At 37.4% G+C, this 15,502-nt stretch overlaps 1 protein-coding gene across 1 annotated transcript; it reads left to right on the top strand.

Moving 5' to 3' along the window:
* Window positions 1-514: 514 nt before the first annotated feature.
* On the top strand, window positions 515-5,779 carry LOC121507964 (zinc finger and SCAN domain-containing protein 21-like). Its single transcript, XM_041784395.1, has 3 exons — window positions 515-1,252; window positions 3,071-3,388; window positions 4,920-5,779. Exons 1-3 carry the CDS (start codon window positions 751-753, stop codon window positions 5,483-5,485), a joined length of 1,386 nt encoding a protein of 461 aa, XP_041640329.1. The 5' UTR covers window positions 515-750; the 3' UTR covers window positions 5,486-5,779.
* The last annotated feature ends 9,723 nt before the right edge of the window (window positions 5,780-15,502 follow it).

Genomic DNA, 15,502 nt, shown 5'->3' with positions numbered 1-15,502 from the left:
AAACAAGAACGTAAACGATCAAAATGATGTAAATTCCTTCAGACCCTGAAGGCAGCCTCATTAAAATGTAACAAATTACAGGTGTGCAGGACAACTGCTGTAAAGCGCGCAACAATCCAAATCCTTCCACATTTATTCCTCTTCGCGTCCTGAGCTGTCACTGGTCTTTTTCGTGCAGAATTGAACATGAGTGGGGTTTTTCCTGGCCCGGTGAGGTTTCGCAGGGTTCTTGCCCGCGTGGGACGTGAAATGATTCAGCAACGGGGTCGTTATATCAGCGGCAAACCACCTAAAGACAACATTGGCGCAACGGTGAGTTTATAAACGAGCTTCGCCCTGCAAGGTTTCAGTTTTAAAATGTGACTGCAATGTGTCAGTGGGTAAACTAACTGAAATGGCATGTTTGTGGGCTGTAGGAATCTGCGTTTGTGATTACTGTGATGACTCTGGCCGTCCTCGGACCCTCTGGTTGGATACTTTCCCACTTGGACGAATACAAAAGCCGTGGCTGATGGTGGGGTCTTGGAGACATCTTTTACGCTGCTTTTGTCGTGCCAATAAACTTGTTTTTTCTCATTTACAGTATTCAGTGTCTTTTTCTTAACCTGGTGCAGTTTATTAATTTCACCACTAGATGTCGAGCTGTAGGCGGAAGTAAAACCTCTGCAGGCTGGCTTGCATCCGTAAAGGAGAAGCCAAGAAAATTCAACCTGAGGCTTTGTGGAGAGGTTGAGTGCCATTGGATGCACAATGAAGCCGATTTTGTCAGGGACTAGAAAGCGTCCGTCTGAGACTAAATCAGCGGGAGCTGAAGCAGCTCTGTGTCTGCAGGACGAGCTGGTCGCAGCGATCCACGGAGCGTTTGAAGTGGCTGTGGAGATCGCAGTACGGGAAGTATCAAAGCTGGTGGGGCAGGTAACGGGAGATATGTGTGAGGAGATGCGACGAGAGAACGAGTCTCTCAAACAAAGACTACAGGAAGCTGAGGCTATGCTGGATTCAAACCAGCTTCTGAACACAACCAAACACACAAATCCTCCTACTTGCTCCAAATACAACGGGAAAAGCCAGAATCCTGTGGTGGACAGTGGAGTCAGAGCTGTCACTAGAGCAGATCATCCGCCTCTTGACCCCCAACATGAACACATGAGTGAAGAAGAAGAGCAGAGACCAGCTGTTGATGTGAAAACACAGCAAGTAGGTGGTGCATCAGATGCAGAGAAAAACAATGCTCTTGAAGCGTTCACTGAAGGTATGTTTATTCTATCACTGTGCAACACAGGTCAGTGGCAGTGGTTCTGAAGTGGTCCAGCCTAAAAATGATAAATGAAATTGGTTGTTCTGTGAGTGGTAAATGACAATTTAAAATAGTTTAATTTTTGCAACAATTTACATTTTCCACTATATTTTTAATTCACGCAAGTTTTAATCCCCACAACTTGAAATATTTCCCTAGGTGGATATGCATTCATACTCCTAACTTTTTTTGACAGATTGATGAGTTAACATTATATGGAAAAGCAAACTGTAAACGAGAGATAACAAGCAAGAGAAGCCTAAACATTCCAATTAAAAATTCCATGTAATTTTCCCAAGCAAATTCCCCCCAAAATTCAAGCAAATTATCATTGAAATGTTTTATCAAATTCCTGAAATATTACAAATAAATTACCCCAAATTCCATGAAAATTCCTAGAAACATCCAAAATAGATTCCCTCAAATTTCCAGGGAAATTCTGTAAAACTCCAAAGCACCCCAGAAATTTCCCCAACTCCCCTACAGTTTCATGAAAATACCTAATAATCTCTATTCAAAAATAGAAATCATATTTCCCAAATTACAAATGCATTCTTCCACATTTCATGAAAATGCCCGAAAATACCCCCAGCAAATTTCAGTGAAAATTCCAAAAATCAAAACAAATTTCCTCCAAAACCTTCAATGGAACTTCAAAATATACAAGTCACACTTTACTCTTTCCAGGAAAGTTCCTGAAAATATCAAAGCAAATTTCTCAAAATATCCAAACAAATTCACTAAAATTCCTGTGAAGATTCCTGAAAAAAATTCATAGAAATTTTCCAAACATTTCAAGCAAATGACTTAAATTTAAATTGACATTCTAGAAAATTATCTAAAAAATTCTTGTGCCAGAAATTATTGGTTTGTTTTCTGAGAGTCAAATTGTAATGTCCTCATATGATCATGCAGGGTCTGAGGAGGTTAAACTAGCTGAACAACTTAAGAAAAATCTAACTGTGATTGTTTTGACTCACTGCAAATGTGTTATGGATTGTCATATTGAAGGGAATGATTATTTTGTTTTGATTAAGAAAAACACAAAAAATAAGGAAGGTGGAGCATTTTTCCTGCAACAAACCCTTATTAAACTGGTATTTTGACACTCATTTCAGGTTGAAGAAATGTTGCACCTTATGAGATTTGGGATTTGTGCAAGACTGAATATTTTGGTTAGTGCTGTCAACGGATTTGAAAAAAATAATCAAATTGACCACAAGCTATGTAAAATGGTGATATTCTGGATATGGTATGAGAAGGATTGCAATACAGGCACATTTAACAATAATAGCACTAAAAGGATATAAAAGATTGTGCTTCTGAACTGCACTGGAACTTTTTTTAAGCCTCTGACACAGCAGCATCTGAATAGATAGGAAAGACTGTAGAGGAAGAGGAGCGACAGGGTAGATAAACCACTTATTAATCAATCAGTCTCAGACTGTGTTGATCTTTGAGATTGATAAAATAGTACAACATTAAAAGCAAAAGCAACTTTTGGTATGAGTGCTGATAAGATTCATGATGCTAATTTTGACAGCACTAATTTTGGTAAAAAGACCTCAATACAAGCTCCTAAATGCCACAATTGTTACTTACTGCACACTGAGTACTACTTTTAACTGTATGTCTATGATACTATTAACAGTGTGGTGAAAACTTTTCCCCCTGTATGTGGAGTGCCTACTCTAACAGCTGAGCTGAACCAGCACTCAAACATATGATTATCCACACCCACTACCTTGTGTCCTGTGATCTTTTCATTCACAGAAGTCGGAGAGAATACGTCTGGAGTTTGTGTGGTAAGACTAGAAAGGCTCGACTCAGCATGCAAAGACTTGGAAGATGAAGACTTCAACTCGCCATCACTCCCCTGCTTAGACGACAAGTCCTCTTTAGAACCGGTTAAAATAAAGCAGGAGACACCAGAAGAGGAGGCAGATGGTCTGGACTGTTTTTTAGACTCCATTAAAGTGGAAGATTTCAGCCCTGAGTGTGTGTCAGTGGTCCAGTCCAAAATGTTGGAGGAGTGGAAACCAGAAGGGCTGGATAACCAGAGCCATGACTCAGAGAGTACAGCTGCTCAAGGTAAGAAGAGAGAAGAAAACTCCAACAAATGTCCCTTTTTAGCAACGCATTCAGTTAGGTTAACCATTCAGACTGATAGGGGATTGAGTATCCAGCCTAGAAAAAACATTTTGAAGCACCTGTGAGAAGTTCTTATCAGGTGTGCAACAGACTGAAATGAATGCTGATGGCTTTTTATGGTCTATTAAAGCAAACATGACCTCAGTATAGAGCAGTTTTCTATTTCACATTATTTTGAAGCCTGTAACTACTGCTGCAAGATAGGTTTCAGAGTGATTCACAGCACATTGCAGAATCAGCTTTTATTTGACACGGCAAAGATTTTCAATAAATAAGTCAGTCAAAACATCTATTACCTGATCCATCTCCCTCCAAGTCCTTCAATGTACCTTAAAATGATTTAAAAAGACCGGCTCCTCAAGACATGAGGACTCCTATAGCAGATTCCAGGCTGCAGGAGCAGCATACCTGAAACCTCTTTTACCCATTTTAAGTCGGACTTTGGGAACAGATAGCGTAAGTAAATTATACAACTGAGTCACAGAGGGAAGTCTGTAGCTTCCAGAACTTTTCACATGAATAAAATCACACAAATATGATGGAGGCAGATTAAGTATAGCTTTATAAATAAGGATATGCCAGTGATTTAGTATAAAGATGTCTCTCTGCTGCTAAGAAATATTCATGCAGTGGGATTTAAAGTTGTCACAATACCCACATTTAAAATTTTTATGCAATTATAGTAAGACTCAAACAATATCATCACCTGGGAGAAGGAGAAATGTACTGTGTGCTCTTGTTAACTTAATCCTTGACTCAAGCAAGTGTGCCTGAAGATAGCCCTGGTGGCTTCTCCTGTTTTTTCAACAATATCATCACCTGCTTTGATCCCTCGGAAACAAAAATGGGAGTCTTAGACACCCAGTATTGAGGAATTCATAATTTTTTCATTAAACTTGCAGACAAACTCCAGCACTCTGTCTAAACTGCGCAGACGTTTTCATAATTGCATTGTTTTAAAGCATTCGTTATTGAAAAGCATTGAAATCTGGAACATTTTGACGAACTTAATGGGATTTAACCAAAGCCTTTCTAATGACTGCCTATATTGTAATCACCATTTTAGCTCATTTGATCTTAGCCATGTTATAGTCACATTGCATTAGCTGTGCAGCCAGGAACTGGTGCTAAACTTTGGCATCCAAGATTTAAGCATATTCTGTATACAGCATAAAAAAAACACAGATCTATTTCTATTCTGAAATAAATCCATTTGCTTGAATTCTAGAAGTGAGCTTAATGACTTAACACAAAATACTGCCTGTAAATTTGCCTTATATTCCACCAAGCATTGCAGATTTAAGCTGTTTAAGTTGAATCTTCTACCACGTTAATAAAAGTTTGTTAGTTTTATTAAAATATTCACACTAGAAGATTACATCATCTATGTCTAAATGATAAAAAGGTAAAAATGCTAGTCAAATCTTTTAAGTTTACCCCCAACATGTGATTTTTGTTGTCTTCTCTACAGGTGCTTCGAATCTCACCACCTGCCTCCTACCTCCCTCAGAACGTCCATCCCACTCCTCAGAGCCCCCCCATGTCTTCCAGCTGGCAGAACCACCCCGCACCTTAGAAGCCCCCTCACAGGTTTATGGAGTCCGTGTACGAACCAGCCGCAACCCTGCCAATGTCTACGCCTGCAAGTACTGTGGTCAGATCTTCCACCTGCCTAGCTTGCTGCGGCGGCATTATGGTCAGTGCCACCTGAGGCTTCAGCAGTGTTTCCAGCCACCAGTAGGAGGAGGCAAGAGGACCAAACTGCAGCTCTACCCACCGGGCTGTAGCCCCTTCCGCTGCACCGAATGTAACCGGGAGTTCAACCGCATGGAGAACCTCAAAACCCATCTCCGGATCCACACAGGAGAGAGGCCATACATCTGCTCAGTCTGCTCTAAGTGCTTCCGTCACTCCGGGGCATTAACCAGGCACTTCAGAATCCACACAGGGGAGAAGCCTTATGTGTGTGGACATTGTGGAAAGTCTTTTAGGAACCCTGGAGGGCTTAAATTTCACCAACGTACACACAACAAGTAGCTATATAAGTGAAACTCAAAGTGTTTATGTAAACTAACAATAATGGTATTCAGCTTTTATGCATTGCTCATTTATGTTTTCAAAATGTTTTTGAGGGATTTGACAGACAGTTAAGTCTAGAGCTGATATTGAAATGTGTCAATAAAATCTCATGGATGTTATTTTTCAGTCCTTTATATATTATATCAGGTATCTAGTGTAGATCTTAGCAAAGCAAGCACACGGACATCACTCTAAACTTCTAGCAGATTGTTTGAAATATTTATGGAATAAATGTTTTGTTGAAAACTTCAATGAATCTCTACCTCTCCTTATACACTGTCAAGTGAAAAGTAATTCTTCAATAACAGAATCAATTCAGTTCTGAGGGAGTGAGGTTTGTTTTTGAAAGGAACCTTGCATATTAAGACTTGTTAACTTTTTCAGATCAACATGTTTCTTTAATATGAAACACAGTAGTTGTTTACTAACACTGGAGGTTCTGGTAAGGCAGTAACCTGGACTAACAATAAAAAATCTAGTTAGGTGTGAACCTCGACTAACATTAGAGGTTAGGGTTAGGCATTAACCTCAACTAACATTAGAAGTTAGGGTTAGGCATTAACCTCAACTAATGTTAGAAGTTAGGGTTAGGCTTTAACCTCAACTAAAATAAGAGGTTAGGGTTAGGTTTTAACTTCAACTAACATTAGAAGTTAGGCTTAGGCTTTAACTTCGACTTACATTAGAGGTTAGGGTTAGGCTTTAACTTCTACTAACATTAGAGGTTAGGTTAGGGTAAGGCTTTAACCTCAACTGAAATAATAGGTTAGGGTTCGGCTTTAACTTCAACTAACATTAGAAGTTAGGGTTAGGCTTTAACCTTGACTAACTTAGAGGTTAGGGTTAGGCTTTAACTTCATCTAACATTAGAAGTTAGGGTTAGGCTTTAACCTCGGCTAACTTAGAGGTTAGGGTTAGGCCTTAACTTCAACTAACATTAGAGGTTAGGGTTAGACTTTAACCTCAACTGAAATAAGAGGTTAGGGTTAGGCTTTAACTTCAACTTACATTAGAAGTTAGGGTTAGGCTTTAACCTCGACTAACTTAGAGGTTAGGGTTAGGGTAAGGCTTTAACCTCAACTGAAATAATAGGTTAGGGTTAGGCTTTAACTTCAACTAACATTAGAAGTTAGGGTTAGGCTTTAACCTCGACTAACTTAGAGGTTAGGGTTAGGGTAAGGCTTTAACCTCAACTGAAATAACAGGTTAGGGTTAGGCTTTAACTTCGACTAACACTAGAGGTTAGGGTTAGGCTTTAACTTCAACTAACATTAGAGGTTAGGGTTAGGCATTAACCTCAACTAACATTAGAAGTTAGGGTTAGGCTTTCACTTCGACTTACATTAGAGTTTAGGGTTAGGCTTTAACCTCAACTAACACTAGAGGTTAGTAACCCTAACCCTAAGCCTAACCCTAACCCCTAGGCGGTTCAAGTTAGGCGTTAACCTCTACTGACATCAGAGGTTCAGGTTAGGCTTTAACCAGTAAAACATTTTCTTGCTGCTCTTCACTCACAGCAGCAGGAGCCTCATGCAAAATGCCAAATCTGACAAGCCGGCTGAAGTCCTCGTCTTTCTCGGTTAATAAGCTCATCACAGTGCTCACCAGGTTTCAACATCACTACCTAATGTATTGAACACTATTGGAAGCCCACCTTTGAGTATAAATATATTTTTATTTTAAAATGTGGAGATTTTGTACACATACAGTGGCCTGCAAAGTATTCATACCCCTTTGAATTTCTCCCCATTTCTTCAAGTTATAACCACAAATGTAAATATATTTTATTGGGATTTCATATGATAGATCAACATAAAGTGGCGTATGCAAAGTGAAAGGGAAATTAACATGGCTTTCAAAGTTTAAAAAAAAAATAACAATCTGAAAAGTATAGTGTGCAAAAGTATTCAGCCCCCTGGAGTCAATATTATGTAGAGCCACCTTTCGCTGCAATTACAGCTGCAAGTCTTTCAGGGTATGTCTCTACCAACTTTGCACATCTAGAGACTGAAATTTTTGCCCATTCCTCTATTCATAATAGCTCAAGCTCAGTCAGATTTGATGGAGAGCGCCTGTGAACAGCAATTTTCAAGTCTTGCCACAGATTCTCAATGGGATTTAGGTCTTGACTTTGACTGGGCCATGCTAACACAAGAATATGCTTCAATCTAAACCAGTCCATTGTAGCTCTGGATGTATGTTTAGGGTCATTGTCCTGCTGGAAGATGAACCTCCACCCCAGTCTCAAATCTTTTGCTGATTCTAACAGGTTTTCCTCCAAGATTGCCCTGTATTTGGCTCCATCAACCCTAGCCAGCTTCCCTGTCCTGGCTGAAGAAAAGCATCCCCACAGCATGATGCTGCCAGGGTGATGTGCAGTGTTAGTTTTCTGCCACACACTGCATCTTGCTTTTAGGCCATAAAGTTCCATTTTGGTCTCAACTGACCAAAGCATCCTCTTTCACATGTTTGGTGTGTCCCTCACATGGCTTTTGGTAAACCAAAAACAAGACTTCTTATGGCTCTTTTTCAACAATGGGTTTCTTCTTGCTCCTCTTCCATAAAGGCCAGATTTGTGGAGTGCATGACTGATAGTTGTCCTGTGGACAGGTTCTCCCACCTGAGCTGTGGATCTCTGCAGCTCCTCCAGAGTTCCCATGGGCCTCTTTGTTGCTTCTCTGATCAATGCTCTCTTTGCCCGGCCTGTAAGTTAAGGTGGACGGCCATTTCTCTGTAGGTTTGTAGTTGTGCCATGCTCTTTCCATTTTCGGATGATGGATTGAACAGTGCTCTGTGAGATGTTCAAAGCTTGGGATAATTTTTTTATAACCTAACCCTGCTTTAAACTTCTCCACAACTTTATCCCTGACCTGTCTGGTGTGTTCCTTGGTCTTCATGGTGCTGTTTGTTCACTGATGTTCTGTAACATGCGTCTGAGGCCTTAACCAAACAGCTGAGATTAGATTACACACAGGTGGACTCTATTTACTGATTAGACAACTTCTGAAGGCATTTGGTTGCACTAGATTTTATTCATGGCTATTAGACTTCCAGGGCGCTGAATACTTTTGCACACCACACTTTTCAGATTTTCATTTGTAAAAAATTTTGAAAGCCATGTATAATTTTCCTTCTACCTCACAATCATGTGCCACTTTGTGTTCATCTATCACGCAAAATCCCAATAAAATATATTTATGTTTGTGGTTGTAATTAGAGGAAAAGTGGAAAAATTAAGGGGCATGAATACTTTTGCAAGCCACTGTCCATTTAAATTACATTTAACTTTTACTTTACAAGGTCACAATGTCTGAATAAGCAGGGTTCCTTTTAAGAGCTATCATCCAGAGAACAGCAAATAGTATGTTATAGAAACAACTCTAGCTTCAACTTTATTATCCCAAAAGTAATACGATCTGCTGCAGGCATCAAGACAAAAGAAAAAGACAAACAAAAGGCAGTATTAAAAAATATTAATAGGGGCATACAGGAATTACACAGCTCAAGTAAAAAAACAAATCATCTCCAACCCTGAGCCAGTGGCTGAAATAGTTTAACAACAGCTCAGTAAAGTCAGATTTAGTGCTGTGCATTGACACTAAGCAAAGAAGTTGTCAGAATAATTAAGGTTGGATTAATGAATCAGGAATTAATAATAACATGACATCATTAAGGTATAGTATAAGTGAAAAACTGACATGTCCATTCATTATCAATATTGTTTATCCTGTACAAGGTCACAGCGTGCACCCTGGTGGCCAGTCAATCACAGGGCTGAAATATACAATGCTTTTCAAATTACTATGCAAAAAATTTTTTTCTTTGATTTTCCAAATCAGTTGATGCAAATGACAGTCAGAATAATTTTCAAGTCATCAACCATTAGAGCATAATTCAAATTTTATTGAACAAACCTCCCAATGATAACTTTTTTTTCAAAAATAAAAAACTAAAAAAGCACTGTTCTAAATTATTATGAGCCTTAAAAATTCTGCACCAGAGCTTATTGTATCCTGATCACTTTGGGCCACTTTGCTCTGCTTTGGTAATCTGTTTTACATTGTTGTGGTGCAAGATAAAAAATAGCATGTGAGGTCAAATACAATAAATGCCTCATAAAAACTATTCAACAAAGTCTTTAAGGCATATAAACTATGAACAAGTTAATCTTTTGTTAAAAATGGAGGAACTACTGCACTTTTTCACAAATAGCATCAGTGTTGGTTTTTAAACAGTGAGTGTAGTCAGTAATGGTGCACATGTGTTTGTATTGAGGAACAATTTCAACATCCAATCCTTTCAACTCAGTCATTTAGGTGTCATATGGCTTTTCCTGAATTAAATGTAATTGTGAGTGGTGTTGGTGGTCTATAAATTGCAGGTCTGTCATTAGTAAAAGCTGACAGAGAAGTCAGTATGAGATAAAGGTACTGTAGCTTTGGAAGAATGTGAAGACTTTTGAATGCCATTTTTTCCTATCAAGCCTTGTTATTTAAGAAAATAAGTTTGTTTTTCAATTCTTGGAATTTCAGTCTCATCACAATTTTGTTTTCTTTTTAGTGTGTGCTTACAATGTACCCTAGTATGTTATTTTGACTACAATGTATAAAAAGTAACTCATTTTCATTAATAAATACATGGAGCTTGCTCAGAAGGGGCCAGAGATGAGCTTTTCTTGAACTCTACCAGTACATGGCTCTTTGAAAGCCTTTTATGGTAATAACTATGCATGGTTATGGTAATGTTTGTTATGGTTAGAGTTGAAGAGTGCATTACTCTTGCAGTCACTGATACTAGAAAACATGTAGAAGCCCAGTTTAACAACAGTCCCAAACCTGTGGAGAGTTCCCCTTAAGTTGTTGTATCAGGAGCGGGTTGCCATTAGAGGGTGACAAAGATCACATCATACAGAGAATGAAATCAGAGAGTTGTACATGTAATCTCACATCTGTCCACATCCATCCCTCCTCTGGTCCATTCTTATTTAAAGAACACCGAAACCTTTTAAACTTAGCACAATGTCCACTCAGTGATAACTCAGTATGCTTATTACATTTTTGAGATCAAAGGTAAATGTCATTTGGTTTCATGGCCATACATCTCTGACAATATCTGTACTGTAGACAACACCTTAGCCCTCTGCTTGATCCACCATTCAACGTTAACTGTCTGAACACTGGAAATGTTGTGGAGGAATCATTTAACTCATGTTTATTCCACAACTACTTTGTTAAATAGCATCACTGGATTCACAACATCTCAAAGAGATCAAAACCCAAGGCACGTTTTAAAAAATGTTTCAATTTACAGCAGTCATAAAGGCTAAATTCAGGTATTAATGGCCTATATTAGGGGTTCTCAAACTTTTCAGCCCAAGACCTCCAAAATAAAGGTGCCAGAATCTGGAGACCCCCACTATACCTGAAAGTGGCTGAAGGTGAACCGAGCCATGCACTTTCAGAAATAGTCATGTGCAGACTAATCATTTTTGGATTTTTTTTTTAAATTTTACTTTGGTTTCAGCATAAATCTCACCAAATGATCATGAAATGATTTTATTTTATATTTAACTGATTTTATGCACCATTTAAAAAAAAAAAGATAAAAATAAGTGATAGAGAGTCTTTTTTCAAGGGAAGGCATCCCCTCTCAACCCCCCACGTTGTGAAACACCTGACCTAAATAATCGTGTTTTGAATGCAAATAACTATTTTATTTTATTCAAAGATATTAAAATGAAATATTCTATTCGTATGCACATTTAGGTGCACTCAAGGTTGTTGTTAGAGAAAAAATATTTCACATACTGACTTAGTGGTATTAAGAAATGTTATCATATAAATCGTATAGTGTAAGAAAATTAGGGCCACTGGAAAAAGAATTGACAACTCTTATCTTTTGATTTAGAGAAAACTAATTCTGGAATTAAAGTCAGCATTTTGAGATAAAGGCCATAATTCTGTCTCCTGTTTTGGTGAAAGAAACTGACACGTATGGCCTGTCTGTCCTTCAACGTTTTATTTAATTTATGTCTAATGTAATTGATTTGATGCATCCCTTGCCACCTTACATTTCTGCAACTGTGATTATGCATTGTTTATTACTTGTTTATTCTGTGTTTATGTTCTCCGTCAATAACAATTCTTTGTCCTGTTCACCGCGGTGAAGTTAGTTTTAAGTTGGATATTTGACAGACATTTGCTCCGGGGGAAACTCTTCTGTACCACCCAGTCCGACTCCGAGCTAGCCCCTCCAACATTTCGAGTGCACCTGTATTGCAGACTTTACAGTAAACTCACAGTGTACAGCTACAGCGTGTATTGACTTCCTGTTTCAAAACAAAAATCTGAGATATTTAAAGCAGAGATACTGCATCCAAAGGCAATAAAAAGAGATGTATCAATATGTTCAGACATTGATTTTGATTTATAAAATCACATGACCTAATATATATTCAGCTTAAGTGCAAATGTTTTCATAAATAAGAATAATGAATGATTTGAAATTGTAATAAAAACGAGACATATTTAATGCAACCAGTGGAGCTAAAATGCTAATATTTATAGATAAAAATTAATAAATAATATTTAGAGATTTGAAATGTAAAATCAAGAGTACTTTGATGTCACGCTGATTTTGGGTCAATTGATCACATGACCTGGAAGCTATTGAGCTAAAATGCTAATAATTATTTTAAAAAATTGATAGAAATTTTTCAGAAACATGAAATGTAAAATCGAGAGGCGTATCTCATGCAGCCAGCGGGGTACTTTGATCTCACGTTGATTTTGGGTCAATTGATCACATGACCTGGAAGCTATTGAGCTAAAATGCTAATATTTATAGATAAAAATTGATAGAAATTATTTATTTATTTATTTTAAATTATTATTTATTTTTTTATTTTTGGATTTTACTGATCATTCAGTCCTTAAAGATAGTACAAAAAGGTTCTCAAGATGTTATTTTAGCACCTGACACAGCTGTTCTCCAAACATTTGTAACATTTTCCATCAGCTGAGGATCTGTACTGACCTTGATTAACATCATTAAGATGTAGTTACTAAAATGATGGCACTTTTTAGCTATATTTTATATATTTATATATATTTAGCTATATATTGTACTTTTACTGTGCATGGTCTTTTTTAGTTAAGAATAAATTGATTGATTCCTATGATGTTTTGGTTAAAGACAAATCAGTGGAAGGAATACTTGCGTTACAATTTCAGAATAAGCTGTCTGGTTATGGCTTTGTTATTTTAACTTGTTACCTACCTCTAGAGGGATCAACAAGAACGATTGGCTCTCAATCTTTTTTTGGTCATTTAACAGCCCAGATGTTTAGTTTGTCTGAGGTGGATGCAGTGGATGCATATGTTGTGATTTAAATAGTCATATTGGTAATCTTGATGATTCCATAAATGATGTGGACTGCATACCTGACAGACATAATTTAGACAGTATTATCAATAGGTATGGGGAAATCCTTACTGAGTTCTTGAGAGATTCAAAATGTTGTTTAGTTAATGGAAGAATACCCTTGGGTAAAGATAATTTCACCTCTATCTCAGTTAAAAGTAAAGCTGTAGTAGATTATATTATCACCCCACAAGAAAGCTCAGAAAACTGTGTTGCATTTTCTGTTTCCTCTCCTAATAAGCTATTAGAGAGGTTAGAGGGTGGGGTGGATTTGGTTTATTGGGTGACAGATGAAGGTTACCTGACCATTCTTTATTGATGCTTAAAATCCAGGTAAAGCCGATCTTTGCAAAAGAAAATCCACATTTATCATACAGGCAAGCAAGAAAAATTAGAGTATTAAGGCAACTTCCTGATTCTTTTTTCTTGTCTAGCCAATGTGATAATTTACTGATGGAACATACTGAGCAGTTATTATGTAGAAAAAATAACCAACAGGATATGGATAATTGGTAGGAAAGATTCTGTAGCAGTATTCACACAGCACTAAGTAATTGTGGGAAGAAGAATAGCAATAAAGAATTTAGAAAACCCTCAAAACCATATTGGAACAAAGATCTGCAGACACTTTGGGATAATCTGACAATAGCAAAGAGAAGTTTTCTTAGAAGTAAGGACCATATGAAGGAGAGACTGAGAAAAGAATATAGAAATGCACAAACCAAATTTGATAGGAGGCTGCGTTCTTTAAAATGAAAATATAACAGAGGTCTTTCATTACATATTGAAAAATTACAAACTCACAACCCTCAACAATTTTGGAATGAAATTAATAGGCTGGGTCCTAGAAAGCCAAGGGCAATTCCCATAGAAACAAAACTTGAAAATGGGTAATGTGTTTCTGATTTAGAAACTGTGTTGGATAAGTGGGAAAAGGATTTTTCAAATCTATTTTCTGGGTGCAATAATTCATGTGATGATGTATTTCTGAATGAAATTATTTCTCTGAAAAACAGAAAGGAATTTAAAATGTTATCTGATATAAACAATAGCAATGGGCTCTTGAACGCTAAATTTTCAACAGATGAGGTAAAAAGTGTTGTAGAAAAATGTAAACTGAAGAAGACTACTGGATTTGATGAGATTTCATATGAGGTACTGAAGTCACCAAGGCTGTTCAGCATATTACACAATTTATTTCAGTTCTGTTTCGATAATAGCATTATTCCAACACAGTGGCATAAGACTATCATTAAACCCATCCCAAAATCTTTGAAAAATGACCCCAGGATTCCCCTCAACTACAGGGGTATTAGTCTTATCAGCTGTGTGTATAAATTATATTCTTCACTGTTAAACTGCAGGCTGGTTGACCATCTAGAGAGAACGGGTGTACTAGTGGATGAGCAAAATGGCTTTAGAAAAGGAAGGGCATGTATTGATCATATCTATACAGTCACTTCAATTATTCGAGCTAGAATTAAAGAGAGCAGATCAACCTTTGTTTTATTGATTTCAAGAAGGCATTTGATTGGATAAATAGGGATCTTCTGCAATATAAGTAGTTAAATGTTGGTGTAAATAGGAAGTTTTACTCTGCCATTAAGTCACTATATCAAGCACCTGTTGCCTGTGTTCAGGTCAATGAATGACAGGATGGTTTCAGGAACAGTATGGTGTTAAACAAGGAGATATTTTGTCCCCAACATTGTTTTCTATTTACATAAATAACTTAGCCTCACAGATTAAAGCCTTTGACATTGGAGTTAAAATTGAAGATCAGAATGTTGGAGTATTATTATTTATGGATGACGTGGTTTTACCAGCCGAACATGAAGAAGACCTACAGATAATGCTGAACATTGTTGCAGAATGGTGCTTGAAGTGGAGACTTGTGGTAAACCAAGACAAAACACAAGTAGTGCATTTAAGGAAAAAAAAACCTGCTGAAAGAAGCTCTGCTGTTTTTAATTTAGGTTCATTGGTGCTGTCATATACTGATCATTATAAATATCTCGGTTTGACATTAAATGAACACATGACATTTAAAGAAGCAGTGAGTGTTCTCTCTCAGTTAGCAGGTAGAGCTTTGGGTTCAGTATTAAACAAAGCTAAACATTGTGGTAATCTTGGATTTCAAACTTGCACACAGCTTTATAATTCATGTGTATGCCCAGTGTCTGACTATGCCTCTGGTGTTTGGGGGTCCCAGTAGCACCAGAGCTCTAACTCTATAAATTACAGAGCGATCCGGGCTTTCTTGGGAGTTCACAAATTCACATCAGTCCTGGCTATGAATGGAGACATAGGATGGGAGCCTCCAAACATCAGACACAAATGTGAAATGCTGCGGCTTTGGAATAGGCTTGTAAGAATGTCTGATCAGAGACTCACTAAAAAGATTTTTAGTTGGGATGTTTCTAATTGTCATCCCTGGGCCAAAGAACTGAAAATTGTCTTTGAAGCAAATAACATGTCATTCATCTTCCAAAACAAGTTAATATGTGACATCCAGGACATTAAGAGTTCTGTGTTTTCTAATTATAGACAGAA

The sequence above is a fragment of the Cheilinus undulatus genome, linkage group 4 (genome assembly GCF_018320785.1).
Source record: "Cheilinus undulatus linkage group 4, ASM1832078v1, whole genome shotgun sequence".
Lineage (NCBI taxonomy): Eukaryota > Metazoa > Chordata > Actinopteri > Labriformes > Labridae > Cheilinus > Cheilinus undulatus.
Note: the sequence above shows the minus strand (reverse complement) of the source record. Positions and strands in the feature narration are given on the sequence as shown.

Excerpts from the sequence above, each read along its gene's own strand:
- LOC121507964 (XM_041784395.1), top strand. The coding sequence starts at position 751 with ATGAAGCCGATTTTGTCAGGGACTAGAAAGCGTCCGTCTGAGACTAAA. Across the intron at positions 1,253-3,070 it reads TCTTGAAGCGTTCACTGAAG|AAGTCGGAGAGAATACGTCT; the intron begins GTATGTTTATTC and ends TTTCATTCACAG. Across the intron at positions 3,389-4,919 it reads AGAGAGTACAGCTGCTCAAG|GTGCTTCGAATCTCACCACC; the intron begins GTAAGAAGAGAG and ends TCTTCTCTACAG.